We start from the raw sequence: 27129 nt of genomic DNA, 5'->3' as shown, positions 1-27129 counted from the left end.
AATCACAGCAGTAAGAGAGCTTGTCCATTTTGCATCACATTTGCAGTTTAGCACAAGCCATGTAGGGAGACGGCAAACATGTGGGGGAGGGTGCTCTGGTGAGAGGAGAAAGAAAATGTAACTTTCTGGCAAAATACTATGAGATGATAAATCTAATGCCACGCATCACTCCAAACACAACGCTGCCACATGGTGGTGGCAGCAGCATCATTTTGTAGGAGATTTTCTACAACAGGGAAAAGGAAGCTGTCAGAAACAAATAATAGATTGAATAAGAGAGAGTGAGTCTGTGATATCCACATGTCCAAATCAAGAAATCTTTAATTATCGTACAGGTTTTTACATCATTGAGGCATGAATGTAGTCTAATCAGTCAAAATGTAGACAAACATCCATGTGCCCTTCTAATCAGTCTTTCAAGATGTCCTGAATGGTTAAAAAATCTATTAAATGTATATTAGAAAAACAGGCAACAAAACAGTGATTTAAGGCTATTGTTCTAGTTTTTTGAGGAAGTTGTAATGAAAAAATATTAAGTTTGATTAAATTTTGTAGATCTTTGCTAAAACTCAAACTCTAGCTGATGGGGTTATTGCTCTCAGTAACTAGTTTGTTCTTAATAACAAACACTAATACAATTCACATTTACAATTTGGATGGTTTGGTCAAAATGAGATTTTAACTAGTGCTCTCCGCTTGCTGAAAACCAGTATTAAAACACAGAGGTTTGCGGAGCTTCCTGCAGTGATGCATTCTGTGGTGGAAATAACCACACAAGCTTGCTAATGCTTATAAAAGGGTTCACTTAGAAACATAGTTTTATTAGTGAGCACATGATGTTTAAAACTCTCAATGTAATGGATCAAAAGACATTCAGAGAATCAGCCAAAATTGTGAACATATCATAATTTAATAACTGTTCTACGCTTCAGAAGAAAATCTAAATGTTAAACTGCGTTTTGCATAAGGAGAGATGTCAGCCATGTTGAAAGTCAATATCTGAGATGCTAAACAGCGCATTAATGTTTGTGTGTGTGTGTGTGTGTGTGTGTGTGTGTGTGTGTGTGTGTGTGCGTGTGTGTGTGTGTGTGTGTGTGTGTGTGTGTGTGTATGTATCTTAGCAGGATGGAGGAGTCCCTTTGTCTTTCTGCACTGCGATCGCAGTTCTACTCTATGCCTGCAGGTGGCGCCTTCCCTCCCCTTCACCCCTCTGCCCTGCAGCTGCACCTACCTGGAGGCCGCTACCCAGGAGAAATTAACCACACAGCTTTCTCTGAGAGGTAACTTCTTTCTTTCTTTTTTCTCTCTTTGTTTCTCTTTCTCCCTCTCTCTTTTTCCCTCTACTTCTCCTTCTCTCCCTGTCTGCAGGGCTTTGTAATCTCTCTCTGCAGGGTAAGCACAGGTTGCTGAGTGTGTGATATTTTTAGCACACACCCCACGGTGCCTCCTATACACTCATCACACACACACACACACTGCCCTTCAAACACACACTCTGTTCTCCTATATAAATGCATATGTGCGCGCGTGCATGCATAAAATCCCATGCTTACACACGCAGAAGTATGTTTTACTCCCTCTGTACCATTTTTACTTGTGAGCTTTGAGCTCCTTTTCCTGGATGACATTGTTTCCCTGCAGCATCATCCATGGGGGGTGGAGGGGTGTTTGTGTTTGAAATGGATGGTATTTATCGTCTGGCTGTGTAATAGCTCCTGCATTTCTCGCAGGTTTCTTTCCCTGCTATTGATTGTTGCTGAATGTGTTCTCGTGTGTGTTTGTGTGTGTTTTTTGTCATATTCCTGTGGATACCTATTAAGCGTTCATCTGCTCCTGCTCAGTCATGCTGTGCCTGGATTATTTTCCTTGTGGTAAATGGAAAGCGCGCGTTCACATCCGTGTGGGTTTCTGTGGATGCTTTGTCACAAATGTTGGTGTGGTTAATATCTGCCTCATGTTGGGTGTTGCATCTCTCACCTTCTACTTGTGTGTGTGTGTGTGTGTGTGTGTGTGTTATTTTCAACCTCCCTCTCAGGCTACAGATGGAGAACGAGCTCCGCCAGCGTGAAAGAGAGCAGGAGCGAGAACGAGAGAAAGAGAGGGAGCGTGAGGCCGGGCTGGAGCGGGAGCGGGAAGAGGAGCGGGAGAGAGAGCTGGACAGACAGAAGGAGAGACAGAGGGACAGACAGCACCAGATGGTCCGGACGGCCGAGAGTCAGTACCTGGCTGAGCTGCAGGCTCGAAGGGCAGCACCGCCGGAGGACCGGGCCCGACCCGGAGAGAGACTCACTCCCACCAGGCTGGGTACAAACACACCTACACACACCCCATAATGTGACTATACATGATTAATTGCTCAGACATTTCCGTTGTGCATAAGATTTTGCTAATTTTTTTTCTCCACTTCAACAACAAACTTCATTAGAGAAAATCAAAACGTGTGCAGCCATTACCAGAGGGGATTATAAAAGCCAATACAGAAGAAAAACACACTTTTGGGTGTGTGCACATCCCTTGTTGGACTGCTAATTGTCACTGAACTGATAATAAAGCAGTTCATTATTTAAATATACAAATCAGTGGTTCTAAAAGATGTTGAGTAGTAGTGTTTTTTTTGCTTGCCAAATATTTGGGGTAGCTTCCAGACAAGCAGGTTTCAGATTATGAAACAAATGTTTGTATCATAGATACCTGGACTAAATATAAAACCTCTAGTTGTTAGGTAATAATCTTTTCAGGAAAAAATATATAAACTGAATTGACCATATGTGGAAAAAGTAATTGCTACAGTTGCTAAATAATATATTGACTATTCAGTTTCAGTGACTACACTTTACTACCAAACCTGGAGAATCAAGAAACTCTTGAACTGGACTAATCATACAACAGGAAGTAGACTAAATGATTGCCAATAATGATCCATCGTCTTCCAATCTAAAGAAATTCTAGAATAGATAAGAAACAAACTCCTCCTCTCTCAGTCTGGAAATGGTTGCAGAGCTGTTTCTAAGGCTTTGGGACTCCAGTGAACCTTAGCAAGAGCCTTTGTCCATGATGGTGAAAATATGGAACAATAGTGAATCTTCTCAGGAGTGTCCCACATACCAAAATTACTCCAAAACCGCAGTAGCGACTTATCCATGTGGTCACAAAAGAATCCTGAACAACATCTAAAGCACTGAAACCTTTAACTGACTTTGTTGTGGTCCGTTCTTCCAATAAGGGTCACTTGTGGCGACTGTGGCTCAGTGAGTAAAGTTGTCAACTTACAATTGGGAGGTTGACGATTCGATTCCAGCGTCTTTAACCCCAAGTTACCCATCAATCTGCATACCAGTGTATAAATGCGCGTGTTTTAGAGTGTGATTGAAAAAGCTCTTTGGGTAGTAAAATTGACTGGAAAAGCGCTATACAAGTTCAGTCCATTTACCATTACTAACCGTTTCTCCTGGAAGCTGCCAAACTCAAACTCACATGTTGGAGAGGCATGGTTCATCGCAGCAGTGGGGTGATTTACTTCACTATATCCAATACGTTGCACTTTCACTGCAATGAGATGCCCCTATTCCAGAAGAAAGGTCTTTATCCAATCAAATCAAATCCCCATAATGTTTGGAGGTCTGTAGGTTTTTACTGTGTATTTATTTATTTATTTATTTAATTTTTTTTTTTTTACATCTGAGAGCAGGGAAGTAGTAAAAACACCTACATTCTGAGATGTGGGTGAGTGAATTAATGCTTTTGGTAAAGCGGTGCATACAATCTTAACGATTCATCTCGCCTTGAATTGTCCAGATAAAACCAAAGAGCCAGACCAGCTGAATTTCCCAGGAACAAAAGCTGTGCCCCTGCAGCCTGGACTGTCGTCCTCCAGGGCGTCTGTCCCACTGCCGGTGCCCAGCCTGCTGCCGGCTCACCTGGGGAAGCATCGTGCTGTTGCCTCTGGGGGGATCCATGAAGCTCTGGCAGCCGCCATGATGACTCAGAGGGCGAGTGAAGAAGTGTGGTTGGCACGGCAACGAGCACAGGGACAGGAGAGGGAGGGTCCACTGGAGGTGGGCCTCAGGTCACCTGGGAAAGGCGTGGAGACGAGAAGAGACAGCCACAGGTGAAAATCTCACAGGAATTAGCAGAAAATGGAATTTTGCAGCACTCTAAATGTGCTGTTGTCACAACACTATGTGTAGACAGACAGTCAGCGAACGACTAATAAAACGGTCTCCATACAAGGCTTGCTTCTCTTAACTGAAGATGTTTTATAAATGGATTTTTGTAACCAAAATACAGCAGAAGGGAAAAATAAATTACTAATACATTCATTTCAATGCTACACTTGAAATGTCTTTGTAATTGGAGTACAACAGAAAGAAAAATACATTACTAGCGAATACACATATCTTAATGCTATACTAAAAAACTCTGTACACTGCTCTACACATGAATACTTACAAAGACAAACGTTTTCTGAGGTATAAAGCGTATAAAGTACATTTGGTGTTTGTGAGCCGTTTTCTTTCTCCTGTCTAAATTCTTGTTGACAAGGTTACCAAAGAAAAATATGTCAAAGATAATTCGCTGCTCAGAGCACTCACTTGGTCATCTTTCTGCAAACACAATATGACAAAGATTGTTTGCAACACAGATGTCACACTTCAAACCCAGAAATGTGTACTCATTAGCCATAATTCAATTTAGCCACACAATTTGCTAACTAGGAACTCAACTACTGATGTAACATTTTCCACTATAAGCTAATTTACAGTGTTTGACCAAATGGGATGATCCTAAATGTCTTTTTGTCTTCTTGATAACAAACAGAACCAGTTCAGCCTATCACAACCCCGGCAGCAAAGACATACCCCTTGGCGCTCCACCGCCGCTCATCTCTCCTAAAGGTCCCCACCATCCTGCTGCTCCTCCAACAAACCTGTGGAACCCAGCCTCCCTCGTCGACACGCCCGCAGACTCCCGCAGAAAATTCAACCCCCCTACACCACCGACCCGACCGCCGCCGGGACTGACCCGGACCGACAGGCCTCCAATGAGCTGGGGAGAAGATGCAAGCAAGAGGACTTCTAAAAGCCCAGAGAGGTGTCCCCCTCTGAGGGGAGCGGGTTTACAAGAGTCATGGAGCAGGACTGAGCCGGACCGAGCCCTGCATAGCTCGTACCCGCGGCATCACATCAACAATCACCACAGACCGACCGCACCTCCATCTGCCCCGACCGAACAGGGGCTTCAGTACCAGACAGGCCCTCCGTCCCTGATCCGGGAGCGGCAGACGCAAGCGGTGGACAGCATGCTGATTTACGATGAGGTTCTGCAGCAGCACCGGCGGCTGCTCAGTAAGCTGGACCTGGAGGAGAAGAGGAGGAAGGAGGCCAGAGAAGGAGGTGAGAGAGGCAGCGACTGTGAGTTGTGTCTATGCCTGGCTCTTATGCCTGCTAATGAATCTTCCCTGTTCTGCTTTCACCAGGTTATTACTATGACCTGGATGAGTCATATGATGAGAGCGATGAAGAGGATATAAAGGCTCATCTGAGGAGGGTGACAGAACAGCCGCCTCTCAAACTGGACACATCCTCCGAAGTGCGTAAAAATTGTACATCTGGATTTTATGTTCCCTTTTTTTTTTTTTTTTTTACAGTTCTTTTAAAATCTACAAGCCTTCATCTTTTTCACATTTGTCACATCACAACAACAAACTTTAGTGTATTTTACTTTTATTCTTTTACAATAAATGATGTGAAAGAATACAATTTAAGTGCAAAAACAATGATGGGGAAGCTTCAAACCATTTCACAAATAAAAATGTAAAAGCGGGGCTTGGAGTTTTAGCCACATTTATCTTTGCATCAACTCTGTTCATCTTCCGTATCCCTGCTGAAGAAAAGCAGCCCACAGCATGATGCTTCCACCACCATGGTTTATGATCTTTTCATGAAGATGTGCAATTTATTTTCTCCACACAGCATTCTGCATGTAGGTCAAGAAGTAAAATCTTGGTCTTATCTCACAAGAGGTCCTGTACAACTTAATGCTTTTTGTTATCTAATGTTCTCTTTAGATTAAATTACAGACAGACTTCATTTACTATTCAATTTGTTGCGCAGGATTTTTATATATTTTTTTAAACCCTATGTTTCTGATTTTTATTTATTAGCTACTTTGAAGCAATGTAGCTTGTGATGGTCTTAAATCCATGTTGTACACTAGGGAAATGGGAAACAGTTCAAGACGTGTGAATGCTTTTCTAAGGAGCAGTGCAAATATTCACCTGTTCATATTTCTCTCTTCAAAGAAAGTGGACTTTTTGCGTTTGTGCGGCCTCACCACGCTGACCCATCGGGATGAACTGCTGGCTGAGAAGAGGAGGAAGAGGCGGAGGAGGATGAGAGAGCGTAGTCTCTCCCCACCAGCAGTGCAGAGCAAAAGAAAGATTTGTTCACTTTCAACGCCCACAGCTTCCCTAACCACCCAGTACTCTGCTGAGCAGATGGACAGCACTCCTGAGCTGGAGGAGAAAAAAGACTTCCTCCTTATGTTCAACCTCAGCCATGTCAGCCCTCAGCGGAGGAGAGGTAATAACCTGTTTAGTAGCTGCACACGTCCTACGTGATACTCCGCCGTTGTTCCGATGAGTCTTCTCTGGAAAAAAAAAAAGAAGAGACGTTTACTTTTTCTCGGTTTTTGTGTTTGCTCTGATGATGTAGGCGGGGTGAGAAGAAAATAAAGTTGGGAGGAATCAGAACATGAGCTTGTAGCGAGATTTTCCACTTCTGCCAACAAAAGTCAGCTTTAATCCACATCTTGATAACATATGGTGTCCTATAAACAGGTCATACTGGGGCCTGGGGAAAAACATGAGCACGATGCCCTCCACTTCTCTCCCTTTGTCATTATTTTAAGACCTACTTGAAACAAATTGTTCTGCAAAATGATATACAAAAGAACCTTTCCTATATTTACTTCTAGCTTGTATCAAGAATAACAAGACCTTGTGTTTATTGATTTCTCTCTGGGAGTGTGGTGATTGATGCTGATGGTTTGACTTTCCTATATAAAGATAACTGTCCTTAAAGCTATTTTATTTACTGCCTGTTTTGATTTTAAATCAGTTTACCGAGGAATACAGCTGCTTTAAATGAAAGGTTAGCTGTAAGCCCATGCAGGAATCGTATGTAGAGAAACATAAAAGCAGGGACTATGTTGACAGCCACAGAGCCAGATGTAGATGACTTATTTAGCCAATCAAATTCTGGATATCAAAGCATATCTCAAAGATGAATAAGGTAATTGCATTTAAAAGATGTTTTGATAGTGAAAACATATATAAACTGAACAGTTATCCTGGAAACTATAATTTGGCCCTAGCTGGCAATTTATTAAAATGATAAGCCTGAGTTAAGTTTGACTTTTAATGGGCACTCTGCTGCACTGACTCAGATAATCCATTCAGTGACATTTTTCCATCACTTCGGGCCAGTCTGTCCTTCAAGTCCCTCATATTTTTTGAACGAATGAATGATGGGTGTTCTCATTCTGTCTTTTTCTCTGTAGATAAGGAGAAGACAGAGGAGCTGCTGAGGGCTATTCAGAGGAAGACTGTGACATTAGACACTCTCAGATATAATCCTCTGCCGCTGTGTAGAAGTCCTGCTGCTCTTTTAACTGGTGAGTCACAGACAGACACACCAGAAATCTGGTTGAAACAGAATTTTAAGCTTGGAAAACATTCAACAAATCCTTCTTGTTGTTTTTAGGGGACTCCTCCGCAGCTCCTCAGTCAAATGGACACCAGTACCCAGAGTCTCCCAGTCCCTCTCCTCCCTACTCACACAAACACAGGCAGAATGACACGCCCAAAGCCTCCATGGACTCCCAGGTTCCCCGCATCCCTCCACCATTAGCCCCCCATCATGACAAATCTGAAACAGCAGAGGCTCAGTCAAACAGGAAGCTCCAGGTCCTTCAGAACGGCGCCGCCCTTCAGAAAAAGGAGTCTGGTCCTCTAGCGAACGGCCGGAGCCGGCCCTGGGAGAGGTTCACACCTGAGGCTTTCGCTCAGCGCTTCCACCAGGCGGTGCTGCAGTCCACACACAGCACACTGCAGAGCAAAGGTGAGCCATATGCGCTTGTTCATGCTTACTTTTCAACTTGCAGTGTTCTGCCATCTAGTGGTTGCTATGTGAATAACCTAATACTCAAAATTAAATTGTGGCGCATCAGTTGTAAACATGATTCAAGCCCTTGATGTCTGCCCAGATATTTCTCCCCCCAGGCCAACAGACAAGCAGACTCACTAGCTGCTAAAAACACACATGTAAACAGAATTGCACTGTAACGTTTTTAGACTCACCACACCTCAATATCAAAAAAAAGTAGAAAAAGACAGTGTTTCTGAAAGTATTTTTTTTTTCTTACTTAGAAAATTTGTGTTGCTTTGAAACACCAATTTCAAGGCTCTCATAAACTCAGAGCTGTCAATGGCTCTTAATTTATGTTGGCCATTGACTTTAAGTTAGAGCCCCCAGGTCTTTCAGCAGCTCTGATATGAATTCAAAAGAAAACAAAGCCTTGTGAACATTGTGCTGTTCAGCGTTTTGCATGTTTCCACTGGGACTTTGACTATTTAACACTGGTGATGGCCTCCTTGAGCCAAATTTATTAATGATTGATGCTCGCTGTTCACTCCTCAGGGGTCTCAAACTGTGCTGCAGAAGTCGGTGGAAAACCTGAACGCTCGCTGCCTGCAAATAATCCTCATCTGAAAACGTTACACATCAACCACAGCGCTCAGCATGCACACGTCAACGGCCACCATTTCCACTTGCCAGCAGCAAGCCAAGATGCTCCGACTCTGCGGGAGCACCTGTCCAATGAGGAAGAGGAAGAGTCGGATGATGAGGAAGAGGAGGAAGCGCCAAGGAAGTGGCAGGGCATTGAAGCCGTTTTTGAGGCCTACCAGGAGTACGTGGACGGTGAGTACAAAAAATATGTAGTTATTAGTCTAGCGATGAACAGTTTTCATCATATGGATGTGTTTTAGATTTGAAGGAATATTTTCTGAGATCATACAAGAACACATTTAAAACAAATATTTTAAAAGATCTGAAGGGAAAAACTATTAAGTACTAAATTATTGTTTATTTTTACATTTGGGTACTTTTACCTCTTATCACCAGATGGATATTGTAAAATCAAATTTACAATTATCGTCTTATTAAGATGTTTGCAAAGTAAAATTTGCTTTTCATAATGTTCTGATCCCAACAAGATCCAGCTTGCCTCTTATGAAATATAACAGACTATATCCTTTATCACAACAAAATATTTGAGTAACTTCACCAAATTGTCTTTTGATTATAGAAAAATTACATCAAGTCTTAAACCATTTGGTGTCCTAAATAGTCTGCAAAACTGCACAGGTAGAAAATGGTGCCCAGTGTCCTCTCTACTGTCAAAAATGTTCATGATATTTCTGTGTTGTTTCATTCCATGGCTCTTCAGGACTTTTGAGGTTATGGAAGATGGTTGTAAGCTGTTAATATCCTACTTTCAGCAGACAACTCCACGGATGTATTACTTTTGGATAACTCCAGATTTTCTCATTCTCAGTGGCTTTGGTTATTGGCTGGTATAAGAAGAGCGAAAGCTAGACTGGACTTTTCTTATCATAAAAGAACAGAGAGAACTCAGAGATCAGTTTGCCTATGAAATAGTGAATTTCTGTATTTACAGCGACTGCTCTCACCTCACATTCCACATCATGTCACCTCTTCCCTAAATGTATTTAGCAAATAGATTAAAGGTAATAGAGGAAGACGTAAGCAAGATTTACTTCTCCACCCATTTCACACAGGAGGATGACGTTGGTGCACCTCCTCCTACATCTATTTCCTGTGTAAATGATCGTTGTTTTCTCTATTAAAGACCTACTCATGTCAAATGTAATGACAAGCAAATGGTTAATGAAGTAGTGCTGATAAATCACTACAGGATCTTTGATACGGTATAAGTCTGTTTGGCCTCTCGGCCAAAGTATCTGTTCACTTCAACTAATCTGGATTTATGCTAAATGAGGAGAGTTATCTGCCACCGCTTAAAATGTTATTGCTGATCACCTTCTAACACTACTTCACAAAAACTAAAGCCTTTAAAGTAGAGGTTCTACAGTCAACGCTTTGTTTTTCTCTGTGCAGAGTGGAGCATAGAGCGGCAGGTTCTCCACAGTCAGTGTAAAAGACTTGAAGCTCAGAATTACAATCTGACCAGAACTGCTGAGCAGCTTTCTCTCACTATGGGGGTAAGAACGTGCAGCTCACCATGCATTCATTGCACATTTGTGTGTTATGAGTGTAAAGTATCATGAAGTCTGTTCAGAGAGTTCCTTCTCTATAATGATATTCCTGTTTCTCCTTCGTTTGCTAGGAGCTGGTGAGTCAGAGGCAGAAAATGAGGGAGGAGCGGGACAGGCTACAGGCCCAGCTCGAGCACTTCAGGAGATGTTTGACACTGCCGAATGTCCACTGGGGCAGGAGCCAAAGCAACGGGCAAGCACAGAGGTGACCTTCGAAAGAGGCCGCGTCACAGTGAAGGACTGCCCGGCTGCTCGCCTCACTTCAGGAGCTAGACATCTTCTTGTTTCCTCTCTGGCCTGTCAGTTGTCACTTGACCCCTCCTTTTTATTTACCTGTCTGGATTCAACATCCCATGTTGAATCCAGAGAGTCTGATCATGGATAGTGAAAACTCTTGGCCCACAGTGCCACCCATAATTGAGCTCGTATCTTCATTATATTGGTCAACACACACTAGGAGTCTCTCTGGGTAGCATCAAGAAGAGTCGAGTTCTTCAGTGAGGTTTAGGTCAAGGAATCAAAGCTCACCTCAGGCCTTAAAATTGACAGGATGCACTTGAAATGGAATTAGAGGAAATACTTGACAGTCTACTGTGTTGTTAAATGTAATGTATTCTGAATTCAGAGCAGTTTGCATGCTCACAAAATGACCTACAGGACAAATGAAGCTTCTAAAGTATATTTAATAGCAAAAGGGTTTCAGTTGAGGGTGTTTTGTTTTTTTTTCTTATTTATTTATTTGTAATGGTTCTTGTGATAGACGAAGAGTTTTGTAAGTTTTACTGCTTTAACTTGTGAGAAAGCCATATGCTTTGGGGCAACTGCTGCTGGTCAGAATAAAAGTGTTTAGTAAATTATGGACAGTAGAACAGTTGTGTTTTGACAAAAAGAAATGCTATGTGATGTCAAAACGTTTGAGGTTCACTGCTGTCAGAACGTGAAAAATGTTGCTCTCTGATATTGTCCATGGGATTTTATCTGAGGATCAATGTCCACAGTAACTATCGCATGTCCATAAAAGTAGTTTTCTGATGGGCCTTTTGAGTTTTTATGTGGCATTTAAGTACTTTTGGACAGATCCCGGTTTAATTACGTTGAGAGAGTATTTTCAACACAGTGTCTCTTGAGACTTGATGGTCTATGTGTGACATGAACATCAAAGTTATCAATTTTTTTTATGACAAAGTAATGCCTCTGCTCTCTTTTTATAAGATTTATTTTTGCTCAAGACACATAAATTAACGTCACAAAGAGAAATAATTTTTTTTTCATGTACTAGAATCTCTTTGAGCACAAGACACAGTAGCATTTCCTCCCAGTCCACCTGACAGCTTGGCTCAGTCACCTCTTCAAACCTGCTGAGAAATCTTGAATAGTTGCTTCAATCAGTTTTCATGTGATGTATTGTTTGGGCTGTATAATTGCAATGAACTATTTATTACCACATATTGGTGTACATTCCGATGGAAATTTACATTAAAATATTTGAAAAATGTTTTGACTGGTTATTGTGTTTCTCTGTGAGTTTTCAGTTCTTGTTATTGCTTATCGTTGTTCCTGCAGTAGACAGTTGCTGACTTGTTTGCTGTGGTACTTAAACAGCTATGTAAAATTATACCCTTCTTTTATGTGTACCAAAATTTAAAAGCCATGTAATTTTCCTTTCACCTCATAATTACATGCTGATTCACCACATTTGGTCTCAGTAAAATACAGCGATTTCTATTTGAAACTTTTGAAATATGAAAAAGTTGAAGATGTGTAAAAAAAAAAATTCTGTTTGCTCTAAAGGACAACTTTAAGAAAACTGCAATCTTAGAGGAAATTACTTTTATTCCACATCCATTTTCTGTTAATGAGAATAAAATCAGAGAATAATTACAGGAGGCAAAACACATGACATGCCATGTTTTAAAAAGCAACACACCCTGAACAAAAAAGAGGGATTATGTGACGCAAAAAATGTTCTTGAAAATAACCCATCGTGTGACGAAGGCTTGATGTCTGGCAGCTATTCAGATGGGTTTTGGATAACAACCAATAGATAGTTGTTCTCTGTAAAGACAGAAAGATCTGGGGTAAGAACAGTAGGACCATTAATTTAGCTGTGAAGAGCTTGTGAGCAATAAAATGAACGCTGATCTCACCAGGAGCAACCAAGATCTCTTGTTTCTTGGAGCGAATGCGCACAAAGGTGAGGTCATTTTGAGGGTCAATATCTCTGACTGCGCTCCTCGCCAACGTAGTGAAGCTGCGAAGAAGTCTTGCATAAAGAGACGTTGTGGAGTTATCCAAAGTTGTTCTGATGGGAACACCTTCAGAAAAAATGACATTCAGATCAGTTCAGTTTGTATGAGAGTAAGACTTATTTGATTATTTCATTCTTCACTTTATCTACCTTCTGAGTTTACAATAATTGTTCCAATTACACCTTTATGCCCTTCAATTCTCTTCAGAGTCTCTTCGGCATCACCCTGTGAAAAAAACAAAGAAACGTCCAAAACAGAGAAATTACGTTTAATCGCTTGAATTTAAACATTTACATCAGCTAAATACAAAGAAGTTTTTGTTGTTGTTGTTTTTTTTACAACGTATTGAGACCTTTCTGCTAATTCAAAATAGAAGACATGTTATTTTTCTCAGAAAGTAACGACATTAATACAGTTAACCGTGTTTCTTTCTTACCATTTTCTCTGAGAACTGTAATAACGGCTTGAGTTTCTCTGTTGCCTAGGGAAACGGAAGAAACGTCACACGAAGTCGGAAGTGAAGAGTAGTGAGCGTTCTGTTTAGCTGGTGTGTGGTTCGGCTTCGTCGCAAAAATGCCAGAATTAGCGGTAGAAAATGTGGTGGTCCATCCGCTTGTGTTGCTCAGTGTGGTTGATCACTTCAACAGGTGAGCGAGATTTGTATTTATGTTCGTTTTAACACAAATATTTGTTGCGGAATTGTCCATTAACCGCTCAATGTAGCATAGCTAAGCTAAGGTTAGCCTTGCTGAGTCAGAGTCCCATTGAAAATGAATGGAGAGACATGACAAGGCTAAATAGCTTAGTTAGCTAGTTGGAAGTGTTTGATAAAGAATTATATACATTAAAGTGGTCAACAACTTAACTCTTTTTAGTTATGATTCATGATTTCAATTATTGATACTTATACAGTGATAATTCATGTTTTGTTAAAGCCTCTCAAAGTGAAAACTTGGTTTAGCTCACGGCCTCGTTTGGTTACATTTTGACTTTGTACATATATACACATACGTAATCTAATGCAGAATGCCCATGTTCGAAGATTCTAGTTATTTTCTATCTTTGAAATGAAGTAGGAAGCAAAAATATTTAGCATGTCTTATCCTATAAGCTGAATTCTGTCTTTATAAACATAAGCGCACACTACATATCTATACATGCTATAATGTCCATGCATATCCATACAGACGCATATCCATGGTCACGTCTGTGATATTCAATAAATTGTTTGGATGGTGTTTATCAGACTAAAGATTAAATCTTTTAAAAAATTTTATTTTGTCCTCGCGCTGAAGATTTGAAAAACGTAAATCTCCTTTATTCACCTTTTCTGTCCAGGAATAAATTTAGCATGTTAAGGGGCAACATGTTGTGTCTGGATTTGCAAACTATTTGTGCAGCTTTGTAATGGATCAGATGACATCTAAAGTAGCATGTTGGTATATTACAAAAGTTAATCAGGTTTAATTTACCCACATTTAACTCTTTGGTTTATTTTAACTGCAGGATAGGAAAAATTGGAAATCAGAAGCGAGTGGTGGGTGTTCTCCTGGGATCATGGCACAAAAAGGTTCTTGATGTCTCCAATAGTTTTGCAGGTAAGCATGAAATGATGCAGTGAAAACTAAAGGATTGTCGTCAGTGAAATATATTTACAAAACATCTCAAAATCAACAAGGCTGACTAAAATACTGTACAGTAACCAAAGTAAAACATCGCACTGAAAAAAAGAAATCAACTTTACAAACCAACATAAAAATGAAAAGGATAACAGACACTTAAAAAAAGCTAAACTACTAAGAAGTGTTTTCAAAGCAAATTTTTCACAACATATGCTTTTAGTTTGCTATTTAATGAAATTTTTATAGATAGCTCAGATAAAAAAGTGGGCTAATCCACTATGTTGTCTGACTTTCCATCAAAAAATAGAAATGAGAAGTTTCTATTGTTTGGTTCTTGGTGGACCCGCTCGATGGAAGAAAAAATGTCTAACAGCTCCCTTACTTGATCCTTATCACGGAACAATTTTGGGCTTCCAAGTCTTTCTCCTGATCACTGCCTGCATAAAATTGTTGCCAGTTGTAAACGTAACTAATTTGTACTTTGGTTATCTGTAAAAATGACAAGTGATAACCCTAAACATTAGGAGGTGGGCCAAAGTAAAACAAACCCAAAAATCCTTTTTGTAATATTTCAAAAGAAAATGGTTCTAAATAACATGGAAGTTTTGTCATGAATTTAAAAAAAAGTCTTAAGATGCCAGAAATCAACATAAATCTCTTTTTATTTTAAACATGCTTGTGACAAAACATTGTGTTGTGTCATTTTAGTGCCATTTGATGAAGATGATAAGGACGACTCTGTATGGTTCCTGGATCATGACTACCTTGAGAACATGTATGGCATGTTTAAGAAAGTTAACGGTAAGAGAGTGAACAGGCGTTGGTGTTGGATCATTTTGGGCCATTTTTTTTTTTTACTTTGTGTTCACCTGTTTTTAACCGTGTTTTGCTGTTTTAGCCCGAGAAAGGATAGTTGGGTGGTACCACACAGGACCCAAGCTCCATAAAAATGACATTGCCATCAATGAGCTCATCAAGCGGTATTGTACCAACTCGGTAAGCGTCACTGTCACCTCATCTGGACATGTCTTTGTTCGTTCTGGTGATGAACGCCTCCCATATCCTCTACTTTCCCACCAGGTTTTAGTCATCATCGATGTGAAGCCCAAAGATCTTGGACTTCCCACAGAAGCATACATTTCAGTGGAGGAAATACACGATGTAAGTAGTGCGTTAAGTCTAGTCTAAACATATATTTTTATTTAGACTGCATATAAAAAAAAAAAATGACCAACATGTATTTTTTTCCAGGATGGCACTCCAACGTCTAAGACATTTGAACACGTCACCAGTGAAATTGGAGCTGAAGAAGCAGAAGAAGTGGGAGTGGAGCATCTGCTGAGGTACAACACAAACTCACCACCTGCTTCATCGCCCTGAGTGATTACTCTTCATAGTTAATGCATGTGCTGCTTCAGGACAAAGGCTTGAGACGTGTTTGAGTCCGCTTGATTAAGACAAAATACTCAGCTCCTTCCTGATTTCTTCTCTGCTGTACCCTGACTCCAGAGACATCAAGGACACCACAGTGGGAACTCTGTCACAGCGCATCACAAACCAAGTTCACGGCCTGAAGGGACTCAACTCAAAGCTGTTGGACATCCGCTCCTACCTAGAGAGAGTAGCTGCAGGAAAACTTCCTATTAACCATCAGATCATCTACCAGCTGCAGGATGTCTTCAACCTGCTGCCAGATGTAAACCTACTGGTAAGATGTTGCAGCTGACTGAAAATTACTCACTGTAACTGTATTGTAGGTTGTGTCCGCTCCTTGAACATGTGGCTAAACAGCTTATTGTTGGTCTCGACTCAACATGAAACCCTGTAATAGAAAGCATTTTGCTCCCCCATGTGGAGTTTAACATTGGCTTTCACAGGTTCTGGATAGTGGCTTCAACATACTTGCAATTTGGTTGAGATTGTTAATACTTATGTCTTGTAATATTGCAAAAAATACCCACTGCAAGTTAAAAGATAGAATCTGAATTTTCAAAACTTTACAGCACTCTAGGTTTCAGTTAAAAAATAATTTCCCCTATATTTTGTGTTTTTAGTTATTTAATTCCTTAATTCTAGGTCTTAGAGTCCAATCAGTCATTTAAATTCATTAAAACTGGAAAAAAATGATTTATGTTAAAGAAAAATACAGAATGTAAACAAATGTCTTTTCTGTAGCCATAGTTTTCAGCTATTGAGTGAGAGAACTCAGAGATTCATATAAAAAAGTAAAAAAAAACGTTGTTTTATCTGGTTTTGACACAACTTTGACTTGTTATAAGTGGATAAAAAAAAATCCAATAAAGTACCGGTTTTTTTACTCTACTGGATCAAAGTCAATGTCTGCGTTGTGGTTTTGTACAATTTATTGCCCATACAGATAACTAGGGAAAAATCAATTTAAAATGTATGTGTTATGTGAAATGAATATTATGAAATTCAGGATATATTGGTATTGATGAGCTGATTGTTTTTGTTGTTGACTACATGTTTTGCTGCAGGAGTTCACTAAAGCCTTTTACCTGAAGACCAACGACCAGATGCTGGTGGTCTACCTGGCCTCGCTCATTCGCTCTGTGGTGGCCCTGCACAACCTGATCAACAACAAGATTTCCAACAGAGACGCAGAAAAGAAGGAAGGGCAGGAAAAGGATGAAGGGAAGAAAGAGAAGAAGGATGACAAGGAGAAAAAAGATGACAAAGACAAGGAGAAAGAAAAGGCCGAAAGTGCCAAAAAAGATGAGAAGAAGAAGAAATGAGTGCTCTTCCTCTGTGGTCTCTCAAATCACACCATCTTCAGCAGGATGGCGTTCTACTTTCTGCCCCTCTGTATGTGGGTCTGAGACTAAAAGTAGGACTCTAAATGGGGAATTGTGTCATTTGAGATTTGGCCTCCTGGTAACAACTTGCCACTCAAAGACTGCTATTATCGTAACGAGATGATGACGTTTGCTCTCCAGTGTTCTGAGCTGTGGGAACATGTTTATGCTGTTTTCATAGTTGCCATCCTCTTGGTGTTTTGTAAAATGGAGTAAAAAGGATATTGTTTCTGTATCACTCATTAAATCCGGAGCAAAGTAAAAGTTTGTTTTTGTAGATTTGTTCGCCTTTTGTCATAAAAAAAAAATCAATAAAAAACTTGCTTGTTTTTTGGGTATATTTGTTGGCAGATATAATTTCAAACTATGTAAATTTTAAAGGAGCTGTTTAATTGCATAATGTTCAGATGGCCAACTGGACTGAAGTGAAAAGGAAATGGTCAGTGATGTATGTATTTATTTGTATTTAGCATTACACGTGATTAAATAAACCAATAGGTGGTTTGTTTGTAGATTAAGATTGCCTAGAAGGTGCATTGATGACACTTTAAATAACTTTTAAAGAAAAAGTCCATTATCAGTATTATAATAGATCTTATCTGTCCAGATTTTGAGGTAGATTGTTTACTAACCCAGTAAACATTCTGGCTCACAAATCACAATAAACAAGAAGATGCTGTTCATTTTACAGGTTAGATTCATATATCAATTGATTTCATTTCATATAATGTGATTGATGGCAAATGTTTATTAATCACTTTTTTACCTAATCAAAAGAAATGCTGGCATGACTTCTAATAATGACTGCAGGGAAAGGAGGGAAAACTTAAGCTATTTTAAAACCTTTTCAAATTTTTTTTTAATTTGCAACACAGGATGGAAAACAACCTAATTATGTAGTTTGTAGTTATGAGCTGCATCGGCAATGCAGCATGTACTATGTCAAATGTCATACTAATATGATCAAAAGGATCACAAATGCATTCCATCTCAAATTCAATAATGCATTCCATTATTGAATTTCTAGTTATAAGAGAACCAAATGACAGCGCTTAACACAGATAAATGGTTTATCCACTAGCAGCAGAAGAACCCCCTCCTATGACAACCCCAACTAATTAAAGAATATGAAATCATCTAAATTCTTGAGCTGGAAAAAAATATATAAAGCACAAATCACACAATACCTTCTTTACAATCAACAAATGGGCTATTGAGACTTGTTGACAGATTAAATGCTGTCAACAAGCATTCGTTGACGGCAAAAAGCATTTGACCGATATTGCTCTGGGCGAGTGCCCACATGGCTCTTGTCAAAAGGCTCTGCACTTTTTAAACTAAATTATTATTATTTTTTTCTACATTTCATCAATAATTTTCATCATGCATATCGATAAAAATGTTAGATAAAAGTATATATTGGTTTAAAAACTCAAATGTTTTTTTTTGGGTGCTTTATATTTGAGCTCTTTTTAAATAGAAGAAATTTACACAAAACAAAACCCTATTTTTAAATTATTTCATAGACATATATATTTTTTGTCCTTTCTGCTGTAAAAAGCTACTACAATAATCCGAGATCTGCTATAAAGCCAGATTAGTACGCGGCGAACACGGCGCGGTTACTTGGTTACTTCGGAATAGAAACGTCTTACATTTTGTTTTGTGTCTTTTTTTTTACTGCGTCAGCTCGCCTCTTCGCCTCAAAACTCGTCTTTCATCTGCAGCAGTTTTCTAAAACGCCGGCAGCGCAAATATAGCGCATTTAATCCGTGGTTGTGTCACAGAAATCAGATTATTGGGCAGGTAAACTGGATTCTGACGTAGAGGGTTTAAACCCCGACGGGGAAGCGGAGGAGCGTCGCGGCCGGAAGCAGTGGTTTAGGAGGGGTGCAGCTCAGCCAGGCTCCTCCTTTTCATCTCTTTTTAAGAGCTTGACATGACTCCGGGATAAATCTCTGCGGCTGAACGGAACGGAGGAACATGGCTTCGTTTCTGCAGGTGAGGCTGTCGGCTCCCAGCCGGCGGAGCTGAGCGGCGCTCTGATAACTTGTTCACTTGTCAGGGTGTGGTTTATGAGCTGCACCGGCTACCGGCTGTAGGCCGTTGACAGAGAAGACTCCTGCTCAGATCCTTCTCGTCTTAATTTCGCTCTGCAGCTCCCACGCGCGCCTTAATCCATTTTCTCTTTAGGGGGATAAACAGGTGGTTGGGTGGGCTTTTGCATTCCCCTAATGGACTGACCAGACAAATATTTTCTTGTTGCTGTCTCAGATCGCAGATGATGAGAAAGGACATGATCTAGACCTATTCTGTGTGCCCAGACATTATGAGAGCGATCTGGACAAGGTGATCATCCCCCATGGACTCATCATGGACAGGTGAGGCAGCCTCAATGGGAAACACCTCTTGTATATTCGTCCAGTCAGCTTCTAGCCATCTCACTCTCCGGGTTTTCACTGCATATGTTCTGAACTATAACGTCAGTTATTATCACTTCTTCGGGATGTCCTGTTGTTGATAATATGGTGAACACTTGATCAAAAAAGTTTATTTCCATAACAGAGATATATTTAAAGCTTTTATTTCTGTCCATTTTGATTACTAGGACTGAAAAATTGAAAACCTGCGTTTCATTTTCTTTCATTGTTGCATTACTTTAGTAGAAATATCTGACTGAAAGTGATGTCCATGTACTGTACAGAATTTGCACTCAATACTTGGTTGGGGCTCCTTTTTAAAAGAATTACTGCATCAGTGGTGCATGTGTGGTGTGCATGTTAATTATAAACTTGATAAAACTCAGAGGCACTATCACCTGCAGATGACATAACTTCCCAAATCCACCTTGATTGTGGAAACTTCTTACTGGATCTCAAGCAGCTTGGATTCTGAGCCTCTTCACTGTTTCTCTAGTCTCTGAGATTTTGATTTCCAAATTACATGCACATTTTTTTTTTCCAAAGACTTGCTTTGGTCAACAATTCAGTCCTTTTTTTCCCCTCCTTAGTCCACTGAAGATCCGTCTGATGCTGTCTGTAGTTCAGGAGTGGCTCTTAGTATTGTGTGATGGCTCTTGCAGCACAGACTCCAGCTGGAGTTCATTGCCTTGTTCCAAACTCTTAAATGTTCTTCGCCTCACACTCCTGTAAAGGCAAAGGCTAACTCTGTTGGCAGTGCAATTTTTTACACCCCCTCTTTTTTTTTTTTTTTTTTTCCTTCCTGAACTTTCCGATATCATATTTGGGTCTGTGAACTGCCAGATCCTTCAGCGGCTTATGCTTTTTTCATCTATGTTTAAGTTGACCAAAGCGCAATTTGTAAAGAAACAAAATCTTTCTTTTATTATTGGTCTCATTTAAGTAATTGTCTGTTCCTGAATTTCGGTTTTTCATTAGTTGCAAACTTGATATTTATCAGTCAACATGTATATAAAACCCAAAACTGAAAAAAAAGAAGTTTCATATTCGAACTGCTGTATATTATTTGCAGAAAATTATGAAAGTTATGTCACAAACTAATATGTAAAAAGTAAAAGTAGCAATATGATGCATTAATTGAAAGGTGGGGCTGCTAAACAGCTTTTCTTGATTTCCTGAGTAAATTTAGCTCCATGCTACTGCAGCGTGTCAACCTCTTTCCTGCAGGACGGAGCGTCTGGCCCGTGACATAATCCAGGACATGGGGGGACACCACATCGTGGCTCTGTGTGTGCTGAAGGGGGGCTACAAGTTCTTTGCAGACCTCCTGGACTACATTAAAGTGCTCAACCACAACAGCGATAAATCAGTCCCACTGACGGTGGATTTCATTAGAGTGAAGAGCTACTGTGTAAGCTGCCTTACTCATTACATTTCCTGGAGCCACTAGTGCACCGCATTTGGCAAAATACCAGTGAGCGTGATCTATAAATGATAAATCTCCCGTCTGCATTGCGCATAATGTGGAGATATAGCAGGCCGTGCAGAGTGAGTTTGGACATTTGAATCCCAATCTGGAGTTGCTGAAGTGAGTCATTATGTTTTTTTGTATGTGTCACCTAGAATGATAAGTCAACAAACAGTGTTAGAGTGATGGGAGGAGACGAGCTTTCCAACCTAGCAGGGAAGGTGAGTCTTCTCCAATGCATCAGCTCATATATTCTCTGCAGTAAATCTGGATATTTACTACTTCCTTTGCTTTTTGTCCTCCCTGCAGAACGTTTTAATCGTTGAGGTAAGAGTCTGGTGGATGTGCAGGTCTAATGTTTGTTTAACTTGACATTTATCACCTGACTAGAGTAAAAAAATGCTTTGATAATTGATTTGCATTTGTTTTGCAAAGCAAATTTCTTGAGTTTACCAGACTAGAACCTGTGGTTGTCACTGTCCAATCAGTTTGCTTGCTTCTGTTAAGCATTCTCACACACAGTCATCTGTAGTTCCTATTTTCACAAATGTTAAGAAGTGCATCTCTCTGTTTTTTTTTTGTGACCACTTCCTGCTGCTATGTAAGGACATTGTAGAGACTGGAAGGACGATGCAGACGTTACTTTCCCTGCTGAGTGAATGCAATCCCAAAATGGTTAAAGTTGTGAGGTAGGCGCCACCCTGACGCAGCACAGGGCACAGACAGCTGAATTACACACCACAACTTTAACTGAGTAGTACATCGTACAGAGTGTGTCAACAGGGCTCTTAGCTAATGGATACCTGAATTAGAGATGTAATGTGAAAGAGGGAGGGAGGAGCTTAAGAGTTAATCTGCTGCTCTATAAACTGCACTGTGGAGGCAAAGGATATTTTTTCCTCTTATGTTTTCCTGAGGTCTTTGAAAAAAGAAATAAAGATTAAAGAAAAGAAATTTCTCACACTGGTTATATACTAGCCAAAATAATACAAGGCAAAATACTTTGTAAAAAATATTAAGCTGTTATAGAATATTTCTGCTTGTTGTGTTGAAAAGACTGCCTGGATTTTTTTTTCTTTTTTAAGGTTTTTGATTAATTTCTCCAATATTTTCTAAATTATCTTTCCAGCCTTCTGGTGAAGAGGACTCCAAGGAGTTCGGGCTATAGACCAGACTGTGAGCATCTCTTTACTCACTAGTGTGTTGCAGTTCACAATGACAGTGTTCATTTCATGCCTGTCACTCAGCTGTGCCTCTTGTTCTTTGGTAAAAGCAGGATTAGTGTTGGTTTAATGAAAATCTACAACAACATTTTTTTTTTTTGTACTAATTCATGCTTGCTTGCACCCAGTTCACACAGTCTGTGGTTATGTAAGGCTTTTAGGTTTGAGTGGGATAATCTCTTCAAGATTGCCCTTCAAGGACAGCTGTTACTGTAAGCGCTTTTTGACTTTCCGCTAATGCCCAACTGACACCTAAATCATAGCCTTTCAGAAACGGTAGGCAACCAATGATGGTTTCTTCACTACAGAGTCAATTAGAGTGTATGTCTAATCATTTTACCCCTGCTGCACCTAAGAATAGCCAGGGTTCTTTAAATAACTTGCAGTGAGTTTCTATATTTGTTGCAGACATTGGTTTTGAAGTACCGGATGCCTTCCTGGTGGGGTACGCTCTGGACTACAATGAATACTTCAGAGACCTCAGTGTAAGTGATCCAAAAAAAAACAAAAAAAACAACTGATTTATCTGTGTTCCACTTTGGTGTATTTTAGCTGTATAAATTTACACTTTTTTTTTTTTAAACTACAAATATGGAAACTAATGTCTCCGGCTTTGAATGTAGTCAAATAAAACACAGACTTCAGACTTGACTTCCAACTTGAATCAGCAAAAATACAACAAAGACTAAACATACCAGTCACTGGCTGCTCTGTCAGCTCAGTCTCAAAATTGTTGCTGCTCATGCATGCTTCATTTTTCCTGACAATGATACTGGTGTTATTGTCATTAATTTGTCTGTATTTTCCTTCCCCACTATCTTTATGGCTCCAAACTGTAAACGTGACTTTTTCCCTCAGTATGCTTCCCCCTGTTGATCACTTGAAGTGTTTGCTCAAAAGTACTTTTCAAAACTGTAGTCTGATGTCTCTAATGCACATCATTACAAAAAGGTCTTCTATTTTAAAAATTAAATCATCATGAACCACATGGCGATAATGCAGACCTTCATCACCGCTACGGAATCAAATAAAAAAACAGCAGAAAACAAAAGCAAAAAAAAAAAAAAAAAAAAGGTCTTTTGAAATTTTCAAAAGCATTTACTGTATAGTATTTCAATTTAATATTTATCCTCAAGTGATGAAAACATTGGATGGAAGACAGATTTTTTCAGCCCAATTGTTGAATGCTTTTTTTTGTGTGTGTGTGTTGCCTTAAATTAAAAACTAAACTGTATGCTTATTGCACAAAGTATATTATGTTACTGTAACATGGTCTACTTGTTAGCAAACTATCAGCCACTTGAAAATCCTCAGTGCTTTTGTACTTTTTGCACCTGAGCTCTTCAGATGATTCGAGAGAAGGCTGCAACAAATTAAAAATGACTTTCCAACAGCCAACTGGTCCTGGTATAAGTCCATCCTTTTGGCCCTTTAAATCATTCACACATTATTTTGTTATTATTGTGAGGATTTGTGTCTTGATGTGACCATATACATTAATCTGCAAAGAAAATAACACCCTTTCATACAAGAGTTTTTGGTCAGGATAAGTGTTGTTGTTAAGGTGAACGTCACATGAAGTCAGACTCCTCCTCATAGGACTGAAGAGGCTAAAGTCCTTGTGCTGTTTAGGAAATCAACTTCTAGTCAGAGAGCTGTTGCTGTCTCCTATTTCAGTGAGGCTGCAGTCTAAAATGGTGAAGTTGTGTAATATTAGCAGGAGAAGAAATTCACAGGTCAGACAGCTGAATGACATTGAGGGCTGCCTTGACTGTTGGAGGGGAAGTGCAAGGCACAGCTGGCCAATTAGTGCCAACTGAGCTGTTAGAGTAAAAAGCTTCCATGTGTCGACCGGCTTCATCTTTTTAGGTTTCAGGTTCTGATATGGAAACATACTGTCTAGTCATCATGCATGTAGGATGCATTTTTTTTTATTTTTATTTTTTTTGTTTTATGCAAATTTTATAAATAGATGCAGCAGGAAATGGTGTTTATCCAAAGCTCTGTTTATGTGCATACCTGAACTTTTAAAAGCTGTTGTTACTCCACTGACTGGGGTACAGGGTTGGAACTGTTCATTCTTTAAAATTTAAACAGGAAACGTCTCCGCAGTGATTCACTTTGTTCTCATGGATTTCACTTTTTTGCAGCACATCTGTATACTGAACGATCAAGCCAAGGAGAAGTACAAAGTATGAGTTCAAAGTGTTGCAGATGTGACTCCCTGAAGACTTGGACCACTGTGATGGACCCTGCTTAGCTTTATTGTGTTTTTGAATCTTATTTATTTTTATATATGACAATCCACAAAACATATGACCTGTGGTATGTTATGGACCTTAAGAACATTTATTTTCATCCTTATTAAAAAGTGGGATTAATTATGTATATTAGATATATTTTTGTTGTTGAATTTTAATTATTTCCCATATTTATGTTTATAGGCTTTAGCTGTAAAGCTGTGAAATTGTTTTAGACACTGAGAAGAAAGAATGTCTTTAATTTATTCTGGCTTATTAATCAGGTTTTGTCTGTATACTTGCGCTGTTCATATCTTTTGACCTCGGAGTGTTATGCTTTCGATTCTAAATGCTGAGAAAACTTCTCATTGTTCTATAAATTTGTTTGTAATACAATATATGCTTTATTTAATATATTTTATGTTTTCATTAAGGAACAGTTTACAGCAATACAAGTCCCATTAAAACCGTGAATCCTTCCTCTGGTGTAGTTACTTATAGTTCCCAAGTTCTCATTTTCAGAGATAATGTGTGTGAATCAGAAACTATGTATGGGTTAAAATTTCTGTGTTTCATCATTTCACCTTAAGTGTATCTTTATTTGTTCATGTTTATTTCTTTTGGCACATTTTTACTATCAAATGTGGTATAACTGAGTTGCATTTACAGCCTGCCTTTCTCACACATCTGTAAAGTTCTGTCAACACATTTTCATAAACTGAGATTGGACATTTGTAAATGTCATTCCAAAACATTAACATTGTTTGACTTATGTCTAATACTTTTCATTTTGCATAAGAGCATTTACTTCACTGTCTCATGACTCAACACTCAGTTTGATAAGTCATGATTTCAGAAGAGACATCCAGATGGTATGGTCAGAAGTTGGGAATAAATGCCATGAAAGCATGAATGCACCTTGTCTTGAATAGTTGGTGGTAAGTTTTCTATTACCAGTTTAATATAGTTTACATGTAAAAGCTAATCTAAGTGTTGCTGGTGCTCATATACAATCTTTTATGACAACCAAGTGCCAATTTTGTTTCTAAAGTCAAGCCTAAAAGTGAAGGTGACAGTCTTTTGGTGGACTCAATGGACTTCTTGAAATACCTGAAGACTCATCTGTTTAGACTGGCTTTGGGAAAGCCAGTCTTTTTTTTTTTTTTTTTTTTTTTACATTCGATTGCTTATGTAGCGTTTTGTTGTTTTATTATGTCCTGATACCAAAACGTTCTTCTGATAGCCACACTCAACATGATAATGCAACATCTTGCATTCCCCAAAATATTCCTTGAACCAGCTCCCTAAATGTATTTATTCCTAGTTTACTATTTCCTCAGTTGCTTCTTCAACATATTTTGTTATAAATTGAAGTACTACTAGTACTACTACATCTATTACTACTCTTAATGCCTATAATGCATACCACTACTTCATGTGAAGAATAAATAATATAATGCTGCCACACCAGAAAGACATCCATTCAATATTTTTCTGACAAACAGTACAGCTTAATTATTTAAAGTTTAACTAGGATAACAAAAATGCATGAATTTAAGTTATTTTTTTATGTACAGGTAAACTAATGTAAACTTAAGTGCATTGTAGATATGGTTAATTTGTCTTAGTGGTCACAATCAGTACTACTATAACATGACTATTATATTGCAGCTGAGCATATACAACTGGATACCAAAAATAAAAAATTAAAATTAATTATGTATAAACATTTAATTGTAAGTCTAAAAATCAGTCTTCCACCAGTCTTGTGTACATTTTTAGGAACTCTTGCCACTCACAGTATGGCGACCGCGTTGACGTATCGTTTCTACCGGGCAGCGCCGACAAATCAAGAAGATGCTCTAATATCATTGGTTGTCATTCCTCTGTCAGGTTAGGTGGTTTGTTGTTTGGAAAAAAATGAGGCGGGTCTTTCGGAGAAAGCACCAATCGGCGTTAGCTACGCATACCAAGAAGGTGAACAGACTTCCGGAACTAGTGTGCATCGTCAATTCGCGTTGTATGTTTATTCAAAGTGTTAGTTTTTAATATTTTCCTAATTGGAAATAAGGTATTTACTTTAACAGAATATATTCAAATGCAATACAATTCAATTCGGTCGTAGCAGCTGTCAACTACTGTAGACCCTAGTAGCTTGTGAGTTAAATCTTCGGTAGCTTCACTCCTTTGATTTAAATGGAAACTATTTAAAGCCATAAAAAGGCATGTATGTTGTTTTACAGAAATTAAGATACTTCGTCGCAGGTCGAAAAGCTTTAATGTATGGTACCACTATGAATCTGAAAGAGGATACAGCAGCCACTTTAAAGCGGTTTGACATTGGAGACAAGTTCTCCTACCTTCCCGTCCTGCCTAAAGCGTCAGTGTTGATCCCCCTGTTTGTGAGAGGTGGACAGCTGCACACCTTGCTGACTCTACGCTCGAAGGAGGTAACCTGTGACGATGACTCTGTGGAGGATAAATGGTGTCTTTCAGTTTCAGCTTTATGCGAGACCTTCTTTCATCTGTGTAGCTGAGGACCGGCGCTGGTGAGGTGTGTTTTCCTGGTGGCAAGAGAGACCCCAGTGACCGGGATGATGTTGACACAGCCCTAAGAGAGGCACAGGAGGAGATAGGTTTACCGCCTGATCAGGTTGAGGTGGTCTGCACATTGTTTCCAGTCTTCAGCAAGGTAGAGGAGTACTTGTACCTAATATATTTTGTGTCAGAG

General features: G+C 39.4%; 5 protein-coding genes across 15 annotated transcripts in view; 4 read left to right on the top strand and 1 right to left on the bottom strand.

Moving 5' to 3' along the window:
• Positions 1 to 11855, top strand: part of LOC122835698 (genetic suppressor element 1-like) — a 43608-nt gene extending 31753 nt beyond the window's left edge. For 8 of the 9 annotated variants that reach the window (XM_044124958.1, XM_044124959.1, XM_044124954.1 and 5 more), the window contains 11 exons: positions 1122 to 1280; positions 2036 to 2304; positions 3796 to 4108; positions 4819 to 5393; positions 5477 to 5589; positions 6302 to 6581; positions 7561 to 7674; positions 7764 to 8120; positions 8700 to 8981; positions 10203 to 10306; positions 10432 to 11855. In XM_044124958.1, coding sequence (XP_043980893.1) covers positions 1122 to 1280; positions 2036 to 2304; positions 3796 to 4108; positions 4819 to 5393; positions 5477 to 5589; positions 6302 to 6581; positions 7561 to 7674; positions 7764 to 8120; positions 8700 to 8981; positions 10203 to 10306; positions 10432 to 10569 — 2704 coding nt within the window. In that variant the 3' untranslated portion in view covers positions 10570 to 11855. The remainder of the gene's footprint in view (positions 1 to 1121; positions 1281 to 2035; positions 2305 to 3795; positions 4109 to 4818; positions 5394 to 5476; positions 5590 to 6301; positions 6582 to 7560; positions 7675 to 7763; positions 8121 to 8699; positions 8982 to 10202; positions 10307 to 10431) is intronic. The other variant, XM_044124955.1, reaches the window with a different exon arrangement.
• Positions 11856 to 12175: 320 nt separating this feature from the next.
• Positions 12176 to 13170, bottom strand: LOC122835909 (dynein light chain roadblock-type 2-like). The gene is made up of 4 exons (XM_044125378.1): positions 13046 to 13170; positions 12759 to 12834; positions 12508 to 12675; positions 12176 to 12415 (listed from the first exon to the last, which is right to left on the bottom strand). The coding sequence occupies exons 1-4, from the start codon at positions 13046 to 13048 to the stop codon at positions 12372 to 12374; spliced, it is 291 nt and encodes a 96-aa protein (XP_043981313.1). The 5' UTR covers positions 13049 to 13170; the 3' UTR covers positions 12176 to 12371.
• On the top strand, positions 13096 to 17382 carry psmd7 (proteasome 26S subunit, non-ATPase 7). Its single transcript, XM_044125376.1, has 8 exons — positions 13096 to 13256; positions 14116 to 14207; positions 14940 to 15032; positions 15130 to 15227; positions 15312 to 15392; positions 15483 to 15574; positions 15741 to 15939; positions 16730 to 17382. Exons 1-8 carry the CDS (start codon positions 13183 to 13185, stop codon positions 16985 to 16987), a joined length of 987 nt encoding a protein of 328 aa, XP_043981311.1. The 5' UTR covers positions 13096 to 13182; the 3' UTR covers positions 16988 to 17382.
• Positions 17383 to 18685: 1303 nt separating this feature from the next.
• Positions 18686 to 25150, top strand: hprt1l (hypoxanthine phosphoribosyltransferase 1, like). The gene is made up of 9 exons (XM_044125375.1): positions 18686 to 19048; positions 19322 to 19428; positions 20695 to 20878; positions 21091 to 21156; positions 21245 to 21262; positions 21542 to 21624; positions 22065 to 22111; positions 22567 to 22643; positions 24309 to 25150. Exons 1-9 carry the CDS (start codon positions 19031 to 19033, stop codon positions 24354 to 24356), a joined length of 648 nt encoding a protein of 215 aa, XP_043981310.1. The 5' UTR covers positions 18686 to 19030; the 3' UTR covers positions 24357 to 25150.
• A 1153-nt stretch (positions 25151 to 26303) lies between these two features.
• nudt7 (nudix (nucleoside diphosphate linked moiety X)-type motif 7) overlaps positions 26304 to 27129 on the top strand; it is a 3725-nt gene continuing 2899 nt past the window's right edge. For 2 of the 3 annotated variants that reach the window (XM_044125374.1, XM_044125372.1), the window contains exons 1-3: positions 26304 to 26375; positions 26642 to 26848; positions 26932 to 27090. In XM_044125374.1, the coding sequence (XP_043981309.1) occupies positions 26319 to 26375; positions 26642 to 26848; positions 26932 to 27090 (423 nt within the window). In that variant the 5' untranslated portion in view covers positions 26304 to 26318. The other variant, XM_044125373.1, reaches the window with a different exon arrangement.

Source organism: Gambusia affinis, linkage group LG08 (genome assembly GCF_019740435.1).
Source record: "Gambusia affinis linkage group LG08, SWU_Gaff_1.0, whole genome shotgun sequence".
Taxonomy (NCBI): Eukaryota; Metazoa; Chordata; class Actinopteri; order Cyprinodontiformes; family Poeciliidae; genus Gambusia; species Gambusia affinis.
Note: the sequence above shows the minus strand (reverse complement) of the source record. Positions and strands in the feature narration are given on the sequence as shown.